A 27,979-nucleotide genomic window follows, 5' to 3' on the forward strand; every position below is an offset into this window, starting at 1 on the left:
CATCGTTTTTCGCTTAACGCCAGGGTCGTAATGAGTCCCAAAGTCTCTGTTCACTAGAGTTCCTTTCACCACGTGTTGACGTACACGCAAACATTTGCTACTTTCTCTCATCTTTCAACTTGTACAATGGACTATCAAAGCTTTTCTCTTTAGCACTCTTCTTATCCTACGCTGGTAATTTTCTTTCTGCTTGCAACATTTTATCCCTCTCACTCTGCCGCTATCATCAACCGGGTTCCCCTCTGGCTTTGAACTCACCAGTTGTGATTTCTTTAACATCACTGTTGCAGTCTCATCGACTGAAGACCATGGGTTCCTCACCAGCCCCTCCAACTCTCCTGGGCGGCCTCTGTGGCCCAGGATAACTAGCACCCTTCCACGGACTTCACTCTGGAGAGCAGCATTGCACTTAACCCCCTTCTGGCTCCTTGGAGAAATGGCTCCCTCGCCACGCTTTTGTTAGCCCTTTTGCACCATAGGCTCATAGCGTCTTGGCCCTCTGTTCTCCCCTAGCAGGTCTCGGGTTCTCTGGGTGTCCCAGTTCGCCTGTGCTTTCATACTCCGACGCGTGGACCTCATCGGGCTCCAGATCGCGCATCTTTTTTCTCTGGCTCATTCCTTTTATACTAACAGTCCTCAGGTGTGTTTGTTCTGTATTCAGTGCCCGACTCTGGCTGTCCTTGTTAATGGGACATTTATTGAAATGGAAAAATGCCTCAGTTGGATTTCACTGTGTTTTAGCAGAGGTGGGGGGCGGGAGTTGTCAAGGGAAAAGGGGACAGTCTGTGGTCATGTGATAGGAGGGAATGTCGGGCAGGGGGTTATTTGTAAAAGGAGGTACCATGTCTCACCTTCGGGCAATCCCTCCCCGATCCCAATGGGCCCTCCACCCAGGTGATCCTCCCCCGCTCGTCCACCCCCAGGGACAGGATCCAACAGCAATTGTCTTCCCCTGGCCACCTGTGTAGAAGATACCCTGGGAGAAGGGAGGGAAAGAACATCAGGTTTTCCACAGTACTCAATGCTATTTGCCGATAAACTGTGGGAGTTTTATTACAAGAAAGGCCATCTGCTTACTACACCAGAATTGGCAAATTATTTTCTTGAAACTCTGACAACATACTAAATAGCTAAGATCAGCTTCTGGGAAAGGTTCCTGAGAGTACTGTGACCAATCCAGGGAATGTGTCCTTTCTCCCAAAGGGGGAGTAACCCCCTTTGGGGTTAGGGAAGTGAGCCCAATATGCAAAACCCTCCCTAGGGATTTGTGCAAGCTGGTTCACACTGGAGGTGACCCCCCTTTGGGGACAAGGATGACCCAAGACAGGCTTACATCTGTGAGAGGTCAGCAACATGAGGCGGACTACGTTGTGAGGTTTTCACAACAAATGCCATTTTATAATATTATATTATATGGTTGGATGAATGCTTCACTGTCCCTATCCTGACAAGGATTTCCCTGCCTAAAATAAACTAAAGGAAACACCCCAACAAAGGATATCTGTCCCTCACACTTATACTTATAATAAATAAACAGGGAAATGCATGGCAGTCCAAAACAATAATGATCGAATTCAAAATGTAACCACAGCCTCTCTTCATAACCTGGGAGAACTCCCCTTCCCCAGTTTTTTTTTTTTTTTCAACCAATCTTTTTATTTGATTTTAATATTAAACAAACATCTCAAGTGCATAAGTTTGGTTATCGGGTGATTCATAGAGAGATGAGATACAACAAAACAAGAACATAACCGAGTGGGGATGGGGGAGGGGTAGCGGGGGCGTGGCCTGCGGGAGGCATTGTAGTTCATGGGGGTCCTGTTTTGGACAGTTTCCTTTCGCAGGGAGGCCTGGCTAGTCATTGTCTGAGGTGGGGTACCTCGGGGGGCGCTGTTGCACGCTACTGCTCCTGGTTCCGAGTTAATAGCACTCGGGAGGTGGGGGGGAAGTTTGAAGTGGGCCTCAGATTGAGTTTCGGAGTTCACTAGTCATAATTAGATAGCCAGCAGAGGGGCGGTGGTTTCCTCGCCATTCTGGGGGACTGCTCCGCGTACTCTAGGAAGGGGGCCCAGGTGTCGAAGAACTTGTTCCTATTTCCCAGACGGACAGCGGTTATCTTTTCCGCCACTGCGATGTCCCAACATTTAGCCCACCACAGGTTCACTGCAGGGCCCTCTGGATGTTTCCATAGCCTTGCTATAGCTATCTTTGCCGCAGTGAGAAGTACATAGGTTTGCCAGATTGCCAGTCAGTGGGAATTGGCCGCCCCCTGTGCTACCCAGTAGAACTATTCCTGGGTCCCATGGAATCGTCAGGCCTGTGATCTGCTTGATGCGGTCCAGAATCTCCTTCCAGTACTTTGTGGACGTCGGGAATGCCCAAAGCAGAGGAACACAATGTGCCTATGTCCGTACATCCTCTCCAGCACTGTGGGGAGATCACTGGGTTGCTCTTGTTCAGGGACTCTGGGGTTGAGTACCATCTGTAGCAAGTTTTGATCGCCCCTTCTTTATTGGTAATGCATTTCGAGCTCTTCTGTACTCTGGTCCGGATATGCCCCCATTCTTCCGTCGCAATTGTTCTGCCAATGTCTCTTTCCCACTTTTCCATGTAGGCCTCTTTTTTGCTGGGGTCTCCTCTGTCCAGTAGTCTGTACAAGGCTGATATTTTCCCTCTGGGGGGAGGTGTTGTAAACGTCCGTTCCAGCGCTGTTAGTTCTCTACTGCCCTGTGATTTCATGGGCTCGTGTGAGAGCCAGTGTCGGATCTGCGAGTAGCGGAATCTTTCTGTTTCTGGCACCCCGAATTTCCCTTTGCATTCTTCGAATGTTAGCGGGGTTCCCTCAGCGTAGAAGTCTCCCACATGTTTCAGCCCTCTCGCTTTCCAGCATTCAAAGTTATTGGGTGTCATTCCGGGGGTGAAGTCCGGGTTATCCCAGATCAGGGATAGGGGGCCTATTGTGCTCCTGCAGTTCCATCGCCTGACAGCCTTCCTCCAGCTTTCCGCTGTGTTCTTGGTCGCGGTTAGGGGCCCCGCTTTGGGGGGTTTGATGGGTCTGATAATGTGTGGCAGTGCTTCTGGGGGGCCTCAGCACCAGTCCTCCTCTAGCTTCGTCCAGCGAGGTCTTTTGGTGGTTAGTTTCCAGGCGAAGGCTGGTGAGAGCTGGGCAGCCAGGCAGTATCTGTATTTCTGGGGCCCCCAGGCCTCCCGATCCCTTGCTCCTCATCATCACCCTTCTGGCTATTCGCGGCTTCTTTCTCTCCCAGATGAATTTCATGTTTGTTTGGAGCTTCTGTAGGTCCTTCCTGGGGATGGAGATTGGGAGAGCCTGGCAGTGGTAGAGCAATGTTGGCACTAAGTTCATTTTTACTGCTGTTATTCTTCCCAGCCATGACACTTCTTGCTTTTGCCATCTCAGCAGATCTGACTGCAGCTCCTTGAGTAGTGGGGGGAAGTTTAACTCGTACACTTTCTCTATTCTGCGTGGTATCTGTACCCCCAAGTAGCTAAAGTGTGAGCTGACCCACTGGATGGGGTGGCTAGCGGCTAGTGTTTCCACCATGTCTTCGGGAATGTTAATTCCAAGGGCCGTGGATTTTTCCAGATTGATGGAGAACCCCGAGGTCGCTCCAAAGTTGGCTAGTTCGCTCCACAGAGCTTCCAGGGAGGATTTGGGCTTAGTTAGGGTTAGTAGGACGTCGTCTGCGTACAGGGCTATTTTGTAAGCTTCCCCCCTCCCCGTTAGCCCGATTATTAAGGGGTTTTGGCGGATTCTGCAGGCGAACGGCTCCATGGACAGTGCAAAAATGAGCAGGGATAGCGGACAGCCCTATCGCGTGCCTCTGGTAATTGGGATTCTGGGTGATTTGGTGCCGTTTATTCTCAACGCCGTGGTTGGGTGCTGGTAGTTGGCCAGGGTCCATTTCCGGAAGCTTGGGCCTATTCCTAGGTGTTTTAGGGTTTCATCTATGTATCCCCAGTCTAGCATGTCGAATGCTTTATTCACGTCTAGCGAAAGGACTGCCATCAGCTCCTCCGTCCTGCCTGCGGATTCAATGATGTTTAGGGTACGCCTGGTGTTGTCGAAGGTGCTGTGGCCTGCGATGAACCCTGTCTGGTCTGGGTGGATCAGATCTGGGAGGTATTTCGCCAGTCTGTTTGCCAGGATTTTGGAGAAGATTTTGGCATTGTTGTTCAGTAGCGTAATCGGGCTGTACTCGGAACAGAGCTCTGGATTTCTCCCTGGTTTCAATATCAGTACCATCAGGGAATCCACCATTGAAGGGGTGATGGAGCCGGAGTTCAAGAAGGTGTTGTACAGCGAAGCGAGGTGGGGGGCCAGAATGTAGGAGAACCTTTTGTAGAATTGAGCTGTTAGTCCGTCGGGGCCGGGGGCAGCGCTTTTCAGGGACCGGATTGTGTCTGCTACTTCTTCCATGGTAATGGGTAGTTCTAAGGCGTCGAGCTGTAGGAGCGGGGGGTCCCGTCGGGTTGATCGCAGGTATTGGGCTTGTGCCTCTTTGCTCATGGCGGGGCCGGACGTGATCCTCTTATGGTACTCGGTGATGAATGCAATTTCTCTGGTTATGTGCAACATGGTTTGCCCTCTTGGTCTTGAAGTATTAATATCTTGTTCCGGAAATGTAGCTAATTCAGTTTATGCACCAGTAGACGGTTGGCCTTGTTGCTGTTTATATAGTAATATTGTTTTGTGTAGGCTGGGGCCCGGGCCGTCCGGGGTCTATGAAGTGCATTTTGAGTCTTACCTTTGCTTTTTTGAGTTCTCTGCCTAATTGCACGGATTGGCGTGTTTTTGTATCGTGCTTCTATTACTTCCACTTCCGCCTCCAGCTTGGAGAGTTGGAGCTGGTGCCTCCTCTTATGTGCTGCTGTGCAGTTGATAGCCACAACTCTTATGACTGGCTTCATTGCATCCCAGACCATGGCTTCGGAGGTGCCTTTAGCTAAATTCTCTGCGAAATAGTTCGAGAGGGAGTCCTGGAGCTCACTACTGGATGCTATGTCTGCTAGGACACAGTGTTGGAGCTTCCAGGATCTCTGCGGGGGTGCTGGGAGGCCTTCGACTTGCAGGCGGGTATGACTGGGGCGTGGTCAGATATGACTCTGTGTCCAATTTGTATGTCTTCGATGCAGGGGAAGAGTGCGCTTGTCACCAGCAGAAGGTCTATCCTTGAGTAGCCTCTGTATAAATGCGAGTAGAATGTGTAGTCTCGCTCTCCCTGGTGAGCCAGTCTCCAGGTGTCGATGGTGCCTGTTTCCCTCAGAAACTCCGCCATTCCCAGCGCCCGGGAAAAGTCCTCTCTGGAGGGTTGAAGGGTTTTGTCGGTGTTAGGTTCTGGGGTGAGATTAAAGTCTCCTCCGATTAGTAGGTGCCCTTCTTTGAAGGACGATCGTGGGGACGATGTTGTTGAGAAAGCGATCTTGTGCGGTATTCGGGGCATATATCGCTGCTATGGTGATCGGGAGGTCTATCAAGAGCCCCTTGAGCAGCAGGTATCTCCCCGCCGGGTCTCGTTTGACAGAGATTCGGGTTAGTGGTACCGCACGGCTGAGAAAAATAGCAACTTAAAAACTGTCCTGTAGAGACAGTGGCTCCTGTTGGGCCCTGAAGGTTACCAGAAGGTTCTGGTCTATAAACAGGTCCGTCGCGGCTCTCTACAGGACAGTTTTCATACCACAGACCAGGACCCCTTAGTGGGCTAGAGACTGTCTATGATAGCCTTGATAAAGACCCACGGGTCGAAACACGTGTCGGCTGACAACCAAGGCATACATTTGCCCGTAAATGTACTTAATGCAAACCAACCAAATGTTAAAAAAAAACTCAGCACGAGCACAAATAAAAGCAAAACTCGTATCGCAATAACTACTGTTAGAACTATTATTTGAACCACTGAAACAAGATAACCAGGAAAAATTCCTTCTTCTGTGTTTCTTGAAGGCATACAATGTCCGCATCCAGGTGAGCCAGTCTATGTTCCACGGACTTCTGTTTTCTGGGTGAATTCAGACCCTGCATATTCCAAGTTACCATTGTGAGCTCTTTAGTGGTCTCCATAATCTGGGGTGGTGTTGCTTATGTATTCCTTAGATTGCCTCTGCTGGTACTTCTCTAGTAAACCGACCCCCTTGTTTATTGCTAAGTTTCTGTTTGTTGTCCCCTGTCCTCGTCCCCCCCCCCAAAACAATCCAAGTCTTTAAAGTCAGCCTTCAACCAACAGGGTGTCCGGCGGGGCCAACGCAACTGACTAACTTGGAGGGAACGGAGCCTCAACTAATGTTTAGTGAAACAGCGCTGTTCCAACATTCCAGAACCCCAGCTTGCAGTTCTCAGGGTTGTGTGATCTGCGCTATCTTGGGGTGCGGTCCCAGTCGTGGGCTTCTATTCGATGCTCATGACTTAAGCCCTTCAGCAGGAGGTGCGCTCAGCTCCAGCCGTTTAGCTTGCTCTTGGGTGGTGGTCTGCGTAGCCTGCAGCGTCTTTCCACTCGGGTCCAGGGGGGAGCAGGGTTCTCTGCTCGAGCTGACTGGGCGGATGTGTCCTGGTCGTGTTTGTCGTCTTCTGAATCCGTTTTTAAGAGCATCTCACCCTCCTGTAGAGTGCGGATAAGGCCTGGCTTTCGCTCCCAGGTGAAGGCCAGGGCCGTGGGGAATGCCCAGTGATAGGTGGTTTTCTTTTCCCTGAGCCACTCCGTAATGGGTCGTAGGGCTTTCCTCTTCGCGAGTGTTATGGTGGCCAGGTCCTGATACAGGGAGATGGAGGCGTCTCTGAAGAGAATGTGGGGTGAGTCTCTGGCTTCCCGCATGATTTCATCCTTAACATTATACAAATTAACTCTGGCAAGGACGTCGGGCAAGGTGGCTGTGTTTGCTCTGGCGCTTGTTCGGTGCACCCTGTCCAGTTCCAGTGGGGCCTCGTCTGGGAGGGTCAGAATTAAGCGAAAGAGGTCATTAATGTACGGGCCCAGCTCTGCGTCTGTGATTGTCCTCGGGATCCCTCTCAGCCGGATGTTGTTTCGGCGAGATCGGTTTTCGGCATCCTCCTGCCTGAGCTTGAGAGCTTCACATCTGGCCTCAAGTGCTGTAATCCTGTCCGAGCCTTCCCCGATCTCATGGCTGTGCTCGCACAGGGTCGACTCCACCTCCTAGGTTCTTGCCTCCACTTCCCCCATCCGTTTGTCCAGGACCATGATCTTTTTCATGGCCTCCTCTGTGCCCTTCTGGTATTCCTTTGTGAGAGCCTGTAGCAGTTCCTGTAGGTCCGATTTGGTCACTGTTTGTGCAATGGGGATGGAGTCCCCCTCTGCATGGGTGCTTGAGGTCATCGCCTCAGGGCGGTCCCCTCTCTTAGGCTTGTCAGTGCTCGGGGTCATTAACAGGGCCGAGATGTCTGTCTGTTTTGTGGCTTTAAGTGCCTTGGCCATGCTGGGCTATGTGAGTGCTCCTGAGGCCCCTCGGGGGATTGTCCGCTTTTGCTCCTGTAAGGCCTGTCTGGCCCTAATCACGATTGGGACGGGGGGGAACTTCGACTCACAGTTATAGGGGGATCTAGCCAGTGATTTTAGAGGGGCCAATGCTGATGGGGGGCGCGCTGTAGATGTGTGGTTGAGATTTCTGCTGGTTAGTCCTGTGACCTCCGAGACTGTCTCCGCTCCTAGGGCTTGGCTGTGGGTGCACAAGGGCACCTCCTTCGGCTGTTTAGGGTGCTTAAGGCTAATTGATGTTTGTGGGCTGCTCTTCTGCTGTCTGCGCCCCTTGAGTCTAGGGGTGCTCGGTGGCTTAAGTGAGTCTTTGCGGATGGTTGTTCAGGGCCCCCGCTGTTCTCCTACCTTTAATAGGCTTCTGGACGTTCACACATGCCTTGTCTGTGTCTCACGCCCCCCCCCTCAGCTATGCTCGCTCATTGAGCCGTGGGTTAGTTGTTTTCCCCTGCTTCTCCGCTATTGGATGTGTCCGATCGGTGAGCCCCGGTGTAGCTGCTCCTGCAGTGACGCTCAGCCTGTGTCTTTTCGAGTTGGTGCACTAGGTCAGTTGATGTGACAGCTGCTCGCAGCGTTGCTAGGCTGCCTGCTTAACTGAACCTTAGTGGGTGCTGTTTTTCCCTTTTCCCCCCTTAGTTACGGGTTTCGGTCTTGGACCAGGGCGGAGTCCCCTATGAGCCGAGCGAGGGATAAGGCTGGCGTAGGGATAGATGAGGGTTTGTGCATATGTTGTACCCCCGGGGAGGGGCGCACGACCCCAGCCAAGGATCTGAGGCTGCGATCCTTGCTGCTGCGCTCCGGTCCGCCTTAGTTTATCCGATCTTATATTCTTTTAGAGCTTGCGGAGAGGAGCGGATGTTCGCGGTCTCAAGGGTCATGCCCAGGCGCCTCACGCCTGTGAGCTGATTAGTTGGGCTGGTTTAGTGTTTATTCTGTCCTGGCAGCTCCGGGTGCCGTGGGTCCAGCGATGGGATGATCCAGGACCCTCCCCTGTGTATGGGCGTATTGTGGCCTCCAGATGTGGGGAGTTCTTTTCACCCAGGTTATAGGCGCTTTCCAGGGAGGGGGACGTCGCAGCCTGATCCGCCGCAGCTCTCCTTACTAGTCTTTCTTGCTGCAGTGCTGCCACCGGGGCTCATAAGCTCTCTGTACCGTACACCTCCACCTCAACCCGGCAAGCAGCGACTGTGGACCCTCTCTGCAGATTCTGTTTTCGAAGCCCGGCTCTCCCGTCTCCTTACCGTGCTGGGTTGTGGCTTCTGCAGATCTCTGCTACCGCTGCCTTCTCCAGCGACTCGATCGGGCTAGCTGGGTGCAGTCGGAGGACAGCAGATGGGCCTGGGGATTCAGCTGCGCCGGGGAGGGGCCACTTTCTCAGCCACTGTCCGGGCCGCTCACCACGCTGCCGTGCTCCCTTGTTGCTGGGGCTGCTCTGTGACAGTCGGAAAGCTGCCTGGGGGTGGTGGACTCCGCGATGGGCACAGCAGGTGTACAGCCGGAGGGGTGCAGGGCTGCGGGGGAGGAGGCGAAGGGAGCCAGGCGGCATCAGGCAGCGGGCCGCTGCAACCTGCCCTCCGTCTGTCTTGTCATTGTGCTTCAGTTGAGGCACTCCCGCCTCCTCGCCGTGTTGGGTCGCGACCGCTTCAGGTCTCTGCTCCTGCCGCCTTCTCCAGCAGGTTAGGTGGGTGTTGAAGGCGAACCAGCAGGCAGGCCCGAGGACCCCACTGCTCCGGCAGCGTCGGTCCCGTCTCTGAGGCCCTTGTGGGGGATGGGCTGCCTTCTCAGCCCCGGCGGGCCGCTGGACGGGCCACTGTCCGGGTCGCCTGCCTCGCCACTGTGTTCTCTCGCTGCTGGGTCTGCTCCAGGGTTTGCCGGGAAGCCACCTCGGGGTGGCGGACCTGCTCCTCTGTGGGAAGTGTTGCTGCAAACTCCGCCGGCGGGCTGTGGTTCTTAGTGGGATCACTCCCCCGCTCCTAGGCTACAGAGGACCGCCATCTTGTACTCGTTATTGGCGGGGACTGACCTGCTTCAGGTCTGTTGCACCGCGGATTCATGGCGGGCGAGGAATGGAGGGGTCCCCGGTTGTGCTCCAGCATATGGGGGATCAGTGAAGACCTTTTGTGACTTTTGACGCGCAGTTCCACTAAAGTTTCATCTTTGGTTGCGTGGCATGGGCCGGGAGCTCCTAAAGAGCCACTCCAGCCATCTTGGCTTCAAGCCACGCCCTCCCTTCCCCAGGTTAAAACGTGATTCTTCTTCACAATTCAAGAAAAGAACACAAGGAAATCCTGATTCTTAACAAAGTTCCAATAGAGTTTGATGCAATTTCAACTGGTGAACAGAAAGTTCAAACAGAAGATATACGGCTCTTCTTCCTTCGTAAACAGGTTCTTAGTTCCTCAACAACAACAACAATGATTGTCTTGGTCAGGATGATTAGCCACTCTGACAACTCAAAGAAATACAAGGTCTCTGTAACAGCCTTGCACGGCTCTTTCTCCAGCACTACTAACAACATAAAGTATCCATGTCAGGAACACCTTTTAGAGCTTCTTCAACTTCCACTTGACCTGCTTCCATGCCAGGCCAACAGTCTCAAGAGGCTTGCCATTTGGGTATACTCCCCTGCCCGAACAGCATTTCACAACGACAAATGCTTTTGTGGTCAAAGTCAACTGGCAAGAGGTTTACAAAAGCTTTGCAGCATTCAACAAATTGCAGCTTCAAAACATTCAACAACCTTTCAGGGAAAACAAGATTTACATTGGTGCTCTTTAATACTCTTCTGCAAATCATGCTCCTCTCCTTCTGGATATCTTTTCCCAGAAGGGCAGCCTTTTTGCCACTCTTGTTTCCCCACTGCACAGCAAACAAAGACTGATAGAGATGGGGTCTCTTCCTGCCTCTCTCCTGGTTTTGGTAATGTGTGGGTATCTCAGCTTGTACCAGATGTTGTATACAATATGGGCAACCAGTTTCAGAGTTTAAAGACCTTGCATTAGCCCCCTTCTGCTTTTGGCAATATTGGTTAGATGGAGTTTGCCTTGGTTTCAGTTTCTCTTGGGCAATGCTTATTGACATTAACAAAGTTGCCCGCACAGTTGGTTGGGTTTTCCACAAACGCACACTTTCAAGATTACAGTGATTTGGCTTTGATATACTAGGTGTTTGCTGCATTTCCCTAGTTCGGCATCCAGAATTATCTTGGGACTCACACGCAAGTGCTGCTTCTGCTGTTTTACAATAGTTCAGTAATCAAAGGTAATGTGTGGGTGGATTCCAAGATGGCTACCAGTAGGAGAGCACGTAATTGATGCTCTCCTGAACGTAGGGACCACAAACACTGTCTGAAGAGCAAAAATGCCCTCCCCAGGTGTCAGGTGCGGTGGACGAGCATGTTGCGGTGTGGGATATTGCTTCTCTCTTCCACCCCAGGAAAATCAGTTTGTCCGACAGTGAGAGATGATCAAACAGCCCTTGGGCGGCAGACCCGCCTTTGAACACGGCCGAGCCTGTAAAAGAAAACAGGCGACATTGTAGCACGAACCCAGTGGGAGGACCTGAAATGTAAAGCAGCAGTGCAGAGCCCTTGGAACAGCCATGCGAGTGATGAGAAATTCGTGGCCCCCTATGATGTGGGTCCGCCAAAGGATCAGAAGAGAGAAAAGAAGAACCGAGAAGGTTACGCTGTCTGAACCTCTGATTCTGGAGGGAGTGGAGGGCCAGAAGGGAACCACCAGGGGCCAGTTCTCACCCGTCCTCAACTATCAGAAAACACATGCGGTAAGCAGGGGACAGAGAGGAGGAGCACGAAGCAGAAGGGAGGCCCTGGGGGAGGACTCCAAACGATAAGGTCATCGCCAGGGGAGCAAAGGCTAATCACTCCCCTGCAAGGGCCCGGAACGGTGGAGGATGACCTTCCAAGACTGGAATGGCCTGGTCCAGCAGCAAGATTGGGAGAAGGGGTGAGACTCCAAATAATGGTATACAAACCTGTAGTGGGGGGCAGCCAGAGAAAGCGAGATACAGGCAAGACATAAGGCAGCACCAACACCAAAGCGGTCTTGCTCCCCACGACCACATACATGACTGGAATATCAGAGGGCTCAGAACTGAAGCACATCAGCCAAGGCGGCGAGGAGAAATGAAGCGACCCCCCATAAAAGAAGAAGGGGGGCGTGGCCAGCCGAGGACACTGAAAGATGTCTCCTTGGTGAGCTCTGGGACTCGCTCCCCGGCCCGATGCCCTAATACCCCCTTATGGGCAATAAACACCCTGGATTGCTGCCTTGCGAGTCCTCGAGTTAGCGGGGAGCACTTTGGCTGGCTCATAGCCCTGGGGATCTCGCTTTTGGGGAGAAAAGCTGCAACCGACTGGAGAAGCCGGCGGCCTGCCAAGATGGCAGGCGCAATGCGTGCGGAGGCCCGGGGGCTTGACACCCTGCCCCCGATATAGCGACAAGTGCAGCTCACCATAGCAGTACGGGCGGAGGAGGCGGAGAGCCTGCTGGTGGTCAGCCCGACCCGAAAATCGCAGTCGGAGTGAGGGACGCGCTCGCCCATCCATCGTCTCTCCTGGTGACCTAGCAGCGGGAAGCGCACCGAGGGAGGAGCTGGTGGGGACTCACCGGAGCTGTGGACGGCGTTGAAGCTGAACCTGTCCAGAGGTTGGCATGACAGTGCGGCAACTGACTACCCGGCCCCCCTTCTAGCTGAGCCGGGGCCTCACCGGCTGAGGGTGTAGAGCAGTGTGGAAGAGCTGCCTCCCAGACAAAACAGAGGGGCTGACGGCGCTGCTGACGGGGCCCGGCCCCCCTTCTAGCTGAGCTGAGGCCTCATCGGCTGAGGGGGTAGAGCGGTGTGGGAGAGCTGCCTCCCAGACAAAGCAGAGGGGCGGACGGGGCCCGGCGAGAGGTGAGCTGTGGATCGCTCCTCCCTGGAGCACACCGCTAAACCTAATAAAGGCGCTTTCATGAGCATCTAAATCAGAGGTACGGAAGGCTGCACAATTCCCTGCAAGGAAATAGATAGCCCTCCGCAGAAGGTACATGGGGGCGCACAATACGGCTGAGGCGCCCGAAGGGGAATTAAGGCACTAATTTATGTACTGGAATTGGGCCTGAACTGTGCCACACATAGCGCTTCACCTTTCTGGCGGTCTGGACGCTGCACAGGGCTCGAGGAAACTGTGATAATTGTCGGCTGTCACGTCTCGGAGTTGCGATAGAGAGCTCCCCAGTCAGCTGCACTGAGATAATTATGGTCATAAGACACAGAGGCTTTTAAAAAAGACTAGAGGTGTGCTGAGGCAGAATAACATAGCGTGTGCATCAACTGTTCTGGCGACGTGCAGAACCATAACTCATCCAATCATCCTGCCACCTCACGGCTGCATAGCTACGCACATGCGGATGAAATGGTGTGATCTACACACGGCCCCCTGCACTCTCATTGCTTGATAAGAAAATTGCATGGTGTATAGCCCGAATTAGATGTTTACTGGAGGACCCAGTAAGCAGGATACCACGAAGGCCTGGGGCAGGTGCACGTGGCACTAGTTGCAGTCATTCTTCTGGTCAGCTGGCCCATACAGTCAGTGGGCCGGGGAGCGCGGAGGGACCCAGTATCCACTCATGATTATAGGGCTTACACACAACACAGCGGTCGCATTTGAGGATAGAAGATCAACCCAGACGGGTCAATAATATCGATGCACACTCAGTGCTGAGTCTAATAAGGTATTACAACCCTCCCTAAATTCTGGTGGATGTACAGACAAGCAGCTCAACACTCACTCATATAATCACTCACAGTTGTGCGCTGTGGGCCCTGGGGGACCGGAGCCGTTGAAAAGAAGGAAATAGGAGGGACCTGCTCTGAAGCGCGGTGCAGAGACCAGTGGCAAAATGTCTAAGCAGGCTGGAAAATCCAAAACTCGGGGTCGGGGGATATCAAATCCCTGATGCAATCCGCGGAAACACAGAAACGCAACAAACTGCAAGCGCAATCCCAGATTCACTCTCCTCTGTCGGGAGCCATAGGGGATAGTGATGACCCGCCGATCCGCAGGTCAGACTTACTAGCAATGTTACAGGAACTGAAGAAGGACATTAAGGATAGTGCCACCGATCTAGCCAAGTCCATCGCTGACCTTAACAAGGGAATAGTGGCAGTTGAAAGAAGGGTGGACAAGATGGAGACTGCAGTAGCCGAACAAAGCCATGACCATGAGGAGCTAACCAAAAGGGTCCAGACCCTGGAGCAACAAATGAAGCGGGTGCAAGACAGGCAGGACGATGCAGAGAATAGATCCCAGCGAAACAATATACGCATCCGGGGGATTCCGACATTGGTCATGGACGCAGACCTGCAACAATATGTGACTGAGCTGTTCCGGCACATCCTGGGTCCGGAGGCCGAGCGTGATATTGTCCTGGATCGGACACATAGGGTCTACTCAACACTCCAACTACAGAAAAAGTTGGTTCCAGATGTGCTGACATGGGTGCATTTATTCCAATTGAAAGAACTTATCATGCGATCTGCTCAGGAGAAAGAACCCATAAGCTTTCGTTCTACACCCATTCTCCTGTTCCAGGACCTTTCCCAAGCCACTTTGAACAAGAGGAAACGACTGAGGATCGTCACAGACTGGCTGAGAACGAGGAAGGTCCGTTATCGCTGGGTGTTCCCGACAGGACTGCGCTTTGAACGGAAAGGGCAGAGGTACACGGTTACAAGAGAGGAAAACACGGACAAGCTCATGGGAGAGAGGGAAAGCAGTGAAGGCAATGATCAGGCGAGGTCGCCACGGGGGAGTGAGGAAAGGGAAAACTCTCTGGTAAAGGAACAATGGAAGCCAGTGCGCCGCCGCCCGAAAGGCCATGGAAGGGATCCTAAAGCGGGGGATCCAAAGTGAACGGGAGAGACAGTGCTACCCTGCGAGCGTACTAGTGTACTCCTGCTGGGACTCTGAAGAGGTCCTGCCTTTAATTTGCAAGCCACTGAGGGTATTGGAGAACTAAGCAGCAGTGGAATGAGCTTAAACAGGGGGATGGGGGGGGCTGGGGAGTGAAGACCAGACCCTACATTTCCCGGGGGTACGTTTTCCCGGTGATGTTCTGGAGTGTTGCCATGGAGATTGTTTTTGGTGAAGGTTAAAAGGTTGAAACAAGTTGGGGAGCTGGGGGAGTTTTTTTTTTTCTTTTTTGGTTGAAAAGGTACAAGGCACACACACAATAACTAAAAATGTTCTTGGGCTGGAATGCATTGAGGGGGACGAATGGCTAAAGTACAATGATGACTGAGTTAACATTTGTTTTGTTAAATGTCCAGGGGCTTAATTCCCCAATCAAGCGGAAATCTATGATAACTAGACAGAGATATGCACGCTTCGGTGGTATGGCTCCAGGAGACACACTTACTCCCGGAGGATGAACAGAGGCTGAGACATAGAGCCTTCCCTACACAGTATCTGGCCTCCAACGGGACTAAAAAGCGGGGAGTGGGCATCTTATTGGCAAAAGCTATCAGTTTTGAGAAACGATTTATTAAAAAAGACCTGGAAGGCCGCTATTTGATACTGGGGGGGAAATTAATGGGCCAACTAGTTACGTTGATTTCAATTTATGCCCCTAATGCGAAACAGGACCATTTTCTACTGAGACTATTACCCAAAATTGCACAATGGGGAATAGGAAAAATTCTAATTGGGGGTGATTTTAACAGGGTGATTGATGCAGCAATGGATAAAACCCTCCCTGCCACCTCCAACGATCACACATTCAGACAAGCCCTGGACAAATTTCTAAGGGAACTACACCTGTTGGAAACATGGCTATTCTTTCACCCACGAGATAGAGCATATACCCACTATTCAGCAGTACACAGGGGTTACTCCCGTATCGATATGGTACTTATCTCAGAAACAGTGATCCCACAGGTTACAGGCTTCGAAATTGGAGTGCGATGCCTATCAGACCACGCCGCGGTACTCCTGAAAATAGAACCAAACTATCCGCAACAACAACCCCACAAACCTTGGCGACTAAATGAGGTAATATTGAAAGATCTAATGGTTTGGTTATAGAGCAAACCTTATAGAACTATTTCCGGGAAAAGTGACACCGGGGGTTGATTGGTTGACTATCTGTGACTCCAGCAATGCGGTAGTAAGGGGGGAGTTTATCGCGCAGACATAAAACTATATTAAGAGTCGGGAGAGGGTGAGACATAACATGGAGGCCAACATATACAAGGCTGAGGTGGAATACAAAGACAGGGGCTCACAGAAGGCGTGGCGTGAATTAAAAAGGGCCAGGGCGATCTTAGAAACCCACTTAGCAGATGATGCAGCATGCCTTCTGGTATAAACGAAACAATTTTACTATATACATGGGGGTAAAGCTAACCGATTCCTTGCTGCTAAACTGAGGCACCAGAAACTCCAGAACCGTATAACCCAACTTCGTAATGGAGACGGGGATTTAGTGAGGGGGGAGAAGGAAATAGAGGGGGCGATGTTCTCATTCTACACCAACAATCGGAAAAGGGAAAACCTAGAGGGGGAGGAAGAGATTGAATTTTTAAACCAGATAGTGTTACCACAAATTAATGAGGCAGACAGGAACAAGTTGGAAGATCCCATAACAGAGAAGGCAATAGGGGCACTAAAAGGACACAAACGCCGGGCCCAGATTGGATAAGCAATGCTCAAGACCATCTTAATAGGTCCTCTAACAAACCTATTTAACCTCATTAGGGACACAGGGCGAGTTTCTGGGGACATGTGCCCAGCGACTACAATACTACTGTTGAAACCAGACAAGGATCCAACGGATTGTGCGAGTTATCGCCCAATTTCCTTATTAAACGGTGAAGCAAAGATTTATTCCATGATACTTGCCTGGAGATTAGAAGTGATACTACCAGAGATAATCCACTCAGAAAAGGCAGGCTTTGTGAAGGGGCGGCACAGTTACGATAATATTCACAGAGCCATAGATATGATAGACTGGGAACGAAGGACGGGTCAGAGGTTTTCTGTGGCAGATCTAGACGCTTCCAGAGCCTTTGATAGCCTACACTGGGGTTTTCTACGGCTAACCCTGGAAAGATTTGGATGTGGACCGGTCTTCACTCGCATGATTATGGCCAATTTGACATACCCATCCACACGGTTAATGGTCAACTGAAAACTTACAGGGAGTATTCCCATTCAGAAAGGCACAAGACAGGGCTGCCCATTGTCACCTCTGATCTTTGCCATGGCTATGGAGCCATTTGCATGTAGGGCTGGTAACCATCCGGGAATCAAAGGGGTTGAAGTGGGCACTGGGGGACCTCAAAAAGTGGCACTCTACGCAGATGATATTCTTCTGTTTCTGAAGGACACCGCAAACTCCCTACCAGCGGCCATATTATTATTGGAAGAATTTGCAAAGGTCTCAGGTTTCCATATTAACTACCCCAAATCCACAGCTCTTAATATTACGGAAAGGGCAGAACAAATCCCGGAATGGGAGAATCAAAACCCCCTGAAGTGGGAACATAAGGCGGTAAAATACCTGGGGGTACAATTGACCCCCAGATATGACAGATTATACAGGGCTAATATTCCGGACCTCCTGAAAACATTAGCAAGGGATCTAAAATGCTGGGAACTGCAGGAACTGTCCTGGCTGGTACGTATTATAGCGGATAAAATCACCCTACTTCCTAAGTTTTTTTTTTTTTAACTTTGTTTATTTTCAATCAAGGCAGAATGATAATTACAAACAGTATCAGCAGTGATTCTTTAGGTATATTACTTCCTATGTTTTTATACGTAGTGGGCACCCTCACAATACGAATCCCGGGCCCAGCCATCCAGATACTACAGAAGGAAGTGATGAACTTTATCTGGCAGGGGGGGGGGAGAAACGGAGAATTCTCAAAAAAGTACTATTTAGACCACAAGCCTTGAGGGGTGTGGGAGTCCCAGAATTTTATAGGTACCTATGGGCAGCACAGGTAGCACCGATGCTACAATGGACATCTGGGGAAGATCAAAATCAGTGGGTAACATTAGAAAGGGAAGCAACCAAGATACCCCTGGGGAACCTAGGCTTCCTTGCCACACGACATAGGGAAAAAGGAGGTATGCTACTGGAATCAACTAAAACTACTCTGTGGTATTGGGATAAGGTATTGTGAAGTAAGAAGATCAAAGTAGGGGGGGGGAACCACTCACACCGGTTGCTTATAACCCGGATTTTACCCCAGGAATGCAGGCTAATTTTTGGACACATTGGGGGGGCAGGGAAACTAACATGGTTCTAAAAGACCTCTATACAGAAGGGACACCCCTAACATTTGAAGACTATAAGGTCAAGTTTAACATACCGGAGCAAGAACGATTTCACTATATTCAATTTAGGCATTGGGTCTCAAACGCAAGGGTAAAGGAGGGGGCAGCTAGAATCCCAATAGGAGTGGAGCTAACAGTACAAGAAGGCCAACCAGATAAAGGAATAACTAGATTATACCGTTTAATGGGGGTGATGGATCCTGATGAGAACCTCACATATATGCAAAGGTGGGAGACGGATCTAGGGAGACCAATCTCTGGGGAAGCTTGGGGCCACATTTGGCATAGAACTGCTAGGAGCTCTAAATGTACCTCAATTAAGAAAGCAGCATAAAAACTCTGCCTCCGTTGGTATATGACGCCCGTACATATGCATTCCATCAACCCAGAAAACCCTGCAGCCTGCTGGAGAAATTGTGGACAGCCCAGGGATCTTATTCACATGTGGTGGTCCTGCCCACTAGCAGAGGCCTATTGGAAGGAGATCTTAAGTTAAATTAAAGAAATAACTGGTGCGGGGCTTCCCTTCGATCCACTTGTGGTGCTCCTGGGAGAGGCGGTCGAGGGATGCTATGCGAACTCAGGGCCTACAGCCACGCTCAACACCCACATGTTGAGCGCAGCCAGAATTACTGTGGCACAAGGGTGGAAGACCAAGGAAGGACCAAAAGTAGCCATGTGGTGGGTGAGGTTGTGGGGAGTGATGGCCATGGAAAAGGTGACGGCAATAGCCCATGGCTCTTACTCAAAATATCTGACTACTTGGCTACCACTAAACGAGTTTACAGACGGTAAAGAGTAGATGTACTTTAAGCCTAGGTTGCTCCGTGCAATATCTATTATTTGATAAACACGAACTTTAAGCTGGAAAAGCGATCCAACCCGTTGAACTCTTAATACAAGAACAGGACACTTCTTCCCCCATAAATTGGGGATATGGTTGGGGGGTGGCGACAGTTTGATGGTTATTATATATGGTTATTGTATATGAGCAAAGGAATTGAATTGAACCGAAATCCCGAGATGAGACAAGAAAAAGTTGGCATGAGCAAAACAATTTACGTTTGTCATTCGCTGTTTATTGATACATACATGCTTATGATATAGGCTCTAAAAAATAAATAAAGTTGGTAAAAAAAAAAAAAAAAGCTTACACAGCTAGGCAGAAGCGCGGTCCTGGCACGGGCCGCAACTGGTAAGGAGGGTGCATTGGAGTGCATCTGTGCTGGAGAATTAACCCACGTCACTGGTGGAGAAAGCAGAGCCAGCACTTGGGTTAACGCCAGAGACATTAGGGAAACCGGTAGCCCGAAAGAAAGTAAACACCCTCACAATCACGGCCGGAATTGTTATCCTCGCGGATGGCTCATAAGCGGACCTTTTGGGAACCCGCCGACCCCACAACAAAGGGGACCAAAAGGCGAACGTGGGTGGCGGCGGGGCCGGTTTTGTCCCAGGTCCGGCATGGCCAGATTCCTACACGGCGCCCGCTCACAGCACACAACGCAGCCCGGAAGGAATACCGAGGTTGGACATGGAGGGGCAGTTCCGTCCTGTGAAACCATCAGGGGGTAAAAGTAATAAACTGCTGCACGGGCGCCCCTCTACACCGTCCCCGGTTGTAACCATTAGTGTGGGGAGGCGAGAGTGGGTCCCGTGAGAGTTGCGCCTGGACAGTAGTCAGTGCAGGCTAGGAGGTGACCCGAAACAGTCAGTGGCCAAAAGGAATCCAGTTTCCGTGCAAAAGCCCTACAGCCTACCGTGTGAAGAGAAACTGCAGTAAGCTATAGAGGCAGTAGAATCAGAGATTTATGAGTGCTGCCCGAAGCCAGTAATCGGCGCCCACAACATTGGGTCCTATGAAAGGAGTGGGACTGGAGGCCCAGCGTGCTCCAGGCGGCGGTCAGCAACAACCACAGGAAACACAACTTCTATTTGGACTCGGCTGATTAGCATCCACAATGCATGGGGTTCAAAGAAACCCAGGGAGAAACGAGCCTGTAAATTACAGGCCCTGCGCATGACTACCAAAGCCGGGAGATGTGGGTGAAGTGTGGAGGTGGACACCTTGCTAATAACTGAATCCATGTGGCCGCAAGCACCGGAGAGTTTGAACACAGCAAAATAAGAGCTAAGTCGCTCAGAAATAACTGGTGATGGGGTGAGAACAGCAGGTACGGAGAAAGTAGTGTGCCCGACCAAGAGGGAAGGGAACAGTCGGCTGAAACATCTGCAACACCAGCCCCCAAATCCTACCCACCTACTCCAATCACGATCAGGATAACCTGGATGCCGGGAACTAAATCTAGAACAGGCCCATAACGAACAAAAAACCAGACTAGAGGTCAGGAAGGCCAGCTGGAGAAGTGCTGGAGACAAAGGCGGCAGACAGATACCCGGTCTCCCTCCCCAACACCTGAACTCAAGGCCCCAGCAAAAAGTATGCCGCTAAACATGATGGCCTCTGACAAGGAGGAGCTCCTGAATTGCCTCAAGGGCATGGAAGCCAGACTAGCAAACACCTTCCAAACCCAGTTGGAACAAATGAAGGAAGAACTGAAATTCCCCCTAAGGAAATACTGCGTGTCTCTGAAGGGAGGAGGAGCCCAGGGAAACCCATCCACACTTTGGGAGGCACATTGGGTAGCAGCAGGACCAACCCATTCTCCTGAGGCTACGTCCTCTTTTACAAATGCATGTGGAGTGTTTGCAAATTGCCATGGTGCATGAATTGTTATTAGAATTACATTGTCATCAAGTGGGCCTGGCAGGGTACAGCAAGGATGAAGTGAGAGTTTTTGGGGTGCGTACAACAAGAAAAGCATACATTTGGAAAGGCAATTAATTTTCAAGCATACTTGCTGCCTGCTAGGGAGCACAATCAGGACATATGCATTTCTGAAAAGCCTGGATGACTCCATATTGAGGTTGCGCCATGTCTGCTGTTGTTATAATTAATACACAATGGGCCTCATTACACGGATGGTTCATGCCGGTAAAATACCGGCACCGCCTTGGCGGAAAAGGGAATTACCGCCCCATTCCAAGGTTGGCGGGGCGGTAATTCCCCCTTCCACCATTGCCCTTCCCCATTCCCATTTTTGCCCCATAGGGCTCAATGGGAATGGGGAAGGCGCTAATTACGGTATCGCCAATTGCGGTAGCGTAATTAGCTCCCTGGGTCCCTTTGCGGGTTGGTTTTTAACGCCTGCAAAAAGCAGGCGTTAAATCCCCCAACCCGCAAAGGGACCTCGTAGTAAGGCGGTAAGGATTTACCGGTACCAGTATTTTACCGGTAAATCCTTACCGCCATCCGTCTAATGAGGCCCAATGACTAATTGGCTTTTGACAAAATCGCATTGAAGAATTTCAAAATGACCCCTAAAACAAATGGAAAGAGGTGGGCCAGGAGAAGAAAAGCAACAAAACTTCAAAAAAATTAAACATAAAATGTTCAGAAAAGACAAGGACGAGGAGTGAGAATATGGGGATTTAGGCGTGAGGGGGTGAGATTTTCTTTAAAAAAAATCATAATTATCAAGGAAGTTTTTTTTTATTTTTTTTAAATCGATCAATTTTCAGAGTTTGGTCAGAATAAGCATTTTGTCATTCGGACATAGTGCCATTTAGGAAATTATGCAGTAACAGTTAATTTTATCCTACCTGATGATATGCCTTCTCTGCACGGCGGTTTGCATCAATCACCTGTTTCTCCAACTGCTGCATCTAGATAAGAAAATGGAAAAATAGACTTATTTCTGTTTGTGATGTAGAATGTATGATCTTCTTTCTAACCAATTTAGATAAAGGCAAATATTAATTTCTCTTGATGCACTTTCGGAACCACAGCAGATCTAATATTGAGTGTAAAGGGCGTCCTAATACTTGCACTTGTTACAGGAACATTATATTGCTGTACGGTGTAACCTTCCTAATATGGAATAAAAGACTTATTACAATGCATGACAGTCTGTCTTTCTGATTACTGAGATATTAACTATATAGGGAATCTCACTAGATGGCAGCATAGGGAGACAGGTCACATTGTCAAAATTAATCTAAAGGCAAAAGAAGATTCTTCTGGGTAGCTTCCCACTCAGTATACCATGCGCTTATCACCAATCAGCAAGTGTATATGACCTCTCCACCCGTGACACCAATTAGCTCTTAGGCTGTATTGCAGAGCAACAATAGTGCTGCACCTCCCTCCCCAGCCTTTGAGGGGTGATGTGGGGGCCCACAAAAGGCTAAGCACACTCTCAAAGGGCGCCTGTGAAGGACCAATGAAAATACAGGCAGTTTAACACTAGTCACTGGTGCCTGTATGGGTGCTTCTCAGGGGTGCAGTCAATGACTGCTCCAGCCTAGAAGAAAAACGTGTGTCCATCAAACCCTCAACACCCACTTCCAAAGGACATCCTGGAGTGGGACACAACAAAGATTACTCATTCTTGCAATGAGCTTTGTATGACTCATACACATCTTATCTCATAATCCTCCCTCTCTTTTCTCTGTCCATTAATGGTCCCCCCGCTCCTCCCCTCCAGCTTTCCCAAAACCAAGAAATATGTTATCTTCTCCTTCAGTTGCCCCCACACATCTGTAATCTCAATTGATCATTACCTCCACATTTTGGGAATTGTATGACTTTAAATTTGGGGAGTAAATCTTTCTGCAATAAATTATTAAGTATTGACCCAAGGAAGAACACATTTCTCCATGGGAAATACATCTTTATTATAATTGCTTCACACCCTGGTGTACAATAAATCAATGCGCACAGGTTACAATCACCCCATGCCTTTGTGACGATTTGTCTGCATGTTATGAGAGTTCATTTTCAACAACTGAAGAAAAATAAATCTCAAAAGAATGACTTTGCTGTACTTTCATGATAGGCACAAAGTAAGGCACATTCTGCTCTTCCTTTTAATACTTCACTGAATTCATAACAATCTTTAGTCAGAAAGGTTTGCCTCACCTTCAGAGGGTTGAGTCTTTCTTAGTTTAACCTCAAGTTTGCTTTTCACTTTGAATCTATGGTTCAAGAACATTCGACCCAACACTGAAAGGTTCAACAAAGTCCCACCCATCTTAGTACTCTTATCTCTCTTACCTCACCACCCATAAGCCTACAATCAAATGCATGCACCTTCAATCATATGACAAACACACCTTTCATACAGACCATTTGTGTTAGCTTCCCACACCTAGGAGATGTGTACTGTTTATCAATCTCTCACACCATAGTTAAGTCTGCTGCTTATTCTACTCTCGCATCTAGGCAATTTGTATAGCTTGAACTTTTGTCCCATCTAGGCGAATTGTATTGCTTAGTCATTTCTCAAATCTAAGTGTACTGTGTTGCTTGGACTGCTCTCACATCTAGTCAAATTGTTTGGTTATGCATTACTCAAATCATGGTGAACTGTGTTGCTTAAACTGCTCTCACATCTAGATGAACTGTGGTGCTTAGCCATTACCCACACCTAACGAACTGTCCTGCTCAACCTACGCTCACAGGTAGTCATACTATTTGCTCAGCCATTTCTCACACCCCCACCCCAATCCACCCAAAAAAACAAGAAGACAGCAGACAACTAGTCCAAAAAAAGAATCAAGCCTCCCCTCCCCATCCAGTCGAGCCACCCCCATTATCTCCTCAGCAAACCATCAAGCACAGCTCACCTAGACCCCAAAAAACACAGACTACCGCCAACCAACGACCAGACTAAGACACGCCCAATACCCCACAACCCCCCAACCCGACTACTAAAAGAAAACATGCAAAGGAACCCAACTCCAACCCATACAGGAGAACAATGACAGAGCAGACAAACACAAAACAACAACCCAGGAGGGCACTCACTCCTACAACCCCCACAAACACCAATCACAGGAAGTGATTCGTAACTGTGAGGCAAACAGCCACTAACCACGGGAAACCACACGCAACCATGAGGCAAGCAAACAACCACCAAACACGGGAAACCACTTGCCACCATGAGACAATCTGATAGATACCTGAAGAACAGACAATGCCACGCCAAAGAACCAGCAGACTCAAGAGAAAGCAAGACAAAGAAACAACCGCAAGGGAACCACGACTCACATCCACGCTGCCGAACTACACAACACCAACAGAACACACACCAATAAACAGACCTACAATAAGAGCAGCCCCCCAAAAAAGACTAAAATCACTCTTCCTTACACCCTACCTCGCAACAGATAGTCCACCAGAACAAACAATCATAAACGCAAGCGGGATATCGCAACCTCAAAGAAAATATTATGAAACGACTAGAGATTGGGGAACCACACCCTCACCTCATACATCACCAAACACCGTCCTGAATTTGAGGAAGAACCAGAGCAGGACATAAACCTAATAAGAAACCTAACCAATCTGTTCATCGATGAAATTAGAACAAATGAGCTTGCTCAACAACCCACACACGACAGGGAGAATCACCAACAAAACCACCCAAAGACACAAGCCATAACAAAAACTACTTTAAAGAGAAAACTGCACTGCAATCTAATTAACGCCAGATTGATGTCCAAACAGGCAACCTAGATCTACGACCTACTCTGTGACCGGGGAATTGACATCCTATTAATCAAAGAAGCCCGGCTAGCCGAGAACTACAAAGTGATCCTTCACGGCTGCCTACCAAACAACTTCAAATGCAAACAAGTGAACAGGAAAGGGAAAAGAGGAGGAGGACTCGCGGTAGCCTACAAAGAGCACCTAATAATAAAAACAGCAGACCCCTTAATAATCCCTAAATGTGAGTCCCTCATTCTTCAACTTACCACGGACCCACAATCAAACCTCACATTCATTATAATCTATAGGCCACCAACCTACAACGGGAGCTTCGCACACACCTTCACAGAAGCAGTTACAAATCTAGCCATACAGCATGAACATCTGAGCATTCTCAGAGACTTCAACATATGGTTTGAAGATGAGAACCCCAACTCGCAGAAAACTTTAATCAAGCAACTCGGGACCATGAACCTTCGACAGATGGTGAAAGGAGCGACACACACAGCAGGGCACACACTGGACGCAATCTTTACAGTAAAAACTTGCTCACAATGTCATCACCCATCCAAATATTATGGAGCGACCTCCTCATTATCCCTTTCGTGATCCAATACCATCAGAGCCACCTAAAAAAAAAAAAATACCCACCTATTTGGAAAAGAAACTGGAGAACTATCAAGAACAGCAACTTAGAGGAACGACTAGAAATCTCCAAGCCAGCAACCACATCATTGAATGTAACATAGACGAAAACGCAAACCTAATCCAGAAATGGATTGCAGAACAATAAATGCCATCTGCCTGGAAAAATGCGTTGTCCCATCAAGAACGAAAGCGGTGGCAAAATGGTACACACTCCACCTAAAAGTGACGTAAAGAATTAACAGAAAACTAGAACAAGAATGGAGGAACAAATGTGACCAAGAAAAAAGAATAAAATACCTACTGCAAATGTGAACATACAAATCCGAAATTCTAAAAGCAAAAAAGAAATACTATAACGAGCGGATCGAAAAAAACACCAACCCTCAAGAGAAATTATTCAACATCATAAATGAGATGAGAAACCTACCAGGGTGCAACAACGTGCCGACACCCTCCCAACAACTATGCAATGATCCTGCAGAACATTTTAATAACAAAATCACCAGCATACACCGAATCATAGAAAGCAGACCAATCAACCAGACAACCCACCAGGTATCACCAACTCCGGGACTAGCTAACAAATGAACTGCTTACAACCGATGTCAAGAGAAAAACTACTAAGTTTGGTGAAAAAGAGCAACAAGGCTGGTTCTTCGATGGACCCCTGCACTCCAGACATCTATACATCTATCCTTGCACAGGACACACCAGCGGAAAACTCCCTAAACCTCTTCAATCCATCCCTTTTCACAGGGAAAGTACATAAAGCTTTCAAAACGGCCTACATCAAACCCCTACTCAAGGACACAATGGGCGATGTGGAAGACCTCTAAAACTTAAAACCAAGCTCTAACATACCTTACCCAGCAAAAATACTAGAGGCCTATGTCTACAAACAACCACTGGAGCATGTTGAAAATAACCAACTACTGGATCAGGTGCAAGTAGGATTCTGTCATGATGCCTACCCCCAGGCATCCGGACCAAGCCCATCAGCCCTGGGAGCAGGCATCTAAACATTTAGTAAAACCTCAGCAGCCCCGGCTGGGGGCTAACTGGGGTCAGTCCTGGCGCCTTAGGCGCCAGGCTCATAGTAGAAATCAGTCCTGGCGCCTAAGGCGCCAGGCTCATAGTCATTACTTACCTCAGGCAGACCATGCTGCAAATGACTCCAATCCAACATGAAGCCTGAAAGGGACTATTTTTCTACACAGACTATTTTTTACTCGGGTGTGGTTCTAGGGACTTCTTACCTGGGACTACTTTTGAGGCTATTTAAACCACGCCCGACCAGCAATACATGCTTCGCGTTATTCTGCATCCACCAGCGTAACGCTCACCGTGCCTGCAGCCTGCATCCAGTCTTCTGCCACGCCCGCCTCGAATCCGGAGCTCCTAAAACAAAGAGGAAAGAAAGGGACAAGGTTAGAAAACGAACTTATTTCTATTCCACACCTGATTCTGGATCCATCTCGTCTCCGGACCTGTAAAGAACATCATTTCTGCACGCGCCGCACCTCCAGCTGCAGCGCCGCGCCATACTCACCAGTCTTCACAGCATCCTTCGGGTCGGCGCTGCCTCCATCATTTCTTCGCCGAACTTCGGCACCTAGGAGACAAAAGAAAACCACAAGGTGAGCCGAGGGAACCAACAAATATAATTCTTACCACCATAGACTTACCTGATTTACCACCGGAGGCATCCTTTTGTGACTCTCCATATTTTCATGTGCCGCATCTGTAAAGAGAGACAAAACAACACGTTTTCCACATGCAACATTTACCGGACAGCGCCGGGTAATACAGACTCTTACCTGAGCGCCACCAGCTGCTACAAGAGCATCTTTTCACGAGCCAGCTGCAAGACAAGAAAGGAAGGGGGAACAAGAGTGAACATCGGACATATTGAACTCTATGAACTTAATACTTACTGGTCCTCACCAGGAACCTCAGAGTCAATACTCTCCGGAACTCCCCCGAGCCTTCAAACCAGTGAAGTAACTGGAATTGACGCACCCCTGCAAATCCACGCAGGATGGAGAGCTCATCTTTCAAGAATATAAGGTGAGATTGCTGTGAGGGCATTTCGGAGGTGATTAGTTGGGGAGGACTGTGGGGGTGCCATTACTTGAATCCACAAGTGGCTAAATCCATCTCTCAGGAGAATATTTCTACGGGTTAAGCAGACAAGATTAGGAGGGCAGATCCAGTCAGTCATCGCTGCACTACGCATCACGTGGGTGGAGACCGCAGCTGTCTGGGTCCGACCGACGCCCCTGTGGGAGCCAGGTGAGCGTAACAGATTCAGACCACTGAGAGGAACTGAAACAGCACTAGTCTCAATATGGAATGACCTAAAGATGAACGCAGATTCCAACACCAAATCAGCACTGATGTTACTCGATCTCTAAGCTGCTTTCGACACAGTCAACCACAACATCCTAGTAAAAAGAATCGAAGAAATAGGACTCACCAACAAAGCACTGTTCTGAATCAAATTGTTCCTCGCGGAAAGGACAGAAACAATCTGGTTAAAGCCTTTCAAATCCACGCCACAGAATTCCTCCTGTGGAGTACCACAAGGCTCCTCACTATCCCCTCTTCTTTTCAAGATCTAGATGACACAGCTAATCAAGCTCATCAAAAGGCACGGACTAACATGCTACAACTATGCAGACAATACACAAATCATCTTCAAATTCAGGGACATACAAGAAGAGAACGCACCCCTAAAAGAGTGCCTCAAGGAGCTCTACCAATGGATGAACAATAACAAACTCAAAATCTATCCTGTGAAAACTAAAATCATAACAACACCGGAAGACAGAGGGAACGACCAGCACATACCATGACCAATAGAGCTGGGAAACCAATCAACGCCATCCAAAGCTGTACAAAGCTCTGGAGTCCTCATGGACAATGAGT

The 27,979-nt window shown here is 49.4% G+C and overlaps 1 protein-coding gene across 1 annotated transcript in view; it reads right to left on the reverse strand.

The window, feature by feature from the left end:
• PLEKHH2 (pleckstrin homology, MyTH4 and FERM domain containing H2) overlaps positions 1 to 27,979 on the reverse strand; it is a 1,974,292-nt gene that overhangs the window by 1,684,335 nt on the left and 261,978 nt on the right. Inside the window, exon 2 of the mRNA XM_069608462.1 lies at positions 21,514 to 21,576. Within this exon, the coding sequence (XP_069464563.1) occupies positions 21,514 to 21,576 (63 nt within the window). The remainder of the gene's footprint in view (positions 1 to 21,513; positions 21,577 to 27,979) is intronic.

Source organism: Ambystoma mexicanum, chromosome 4q (genome assembly GCF_040938575.1).
Source record: "Ambystoma mexicanum isolate Mex_15411 chromosome 4q, UKY_AmexF1_1, whole genome shotgun sequence".
Lineage (NCBI taxonomy): Eukaryota > Metazoa > Chordata > Amphibia > Caudata > Ambystomatidae > Ambystoma > Ambystoma mexicanum.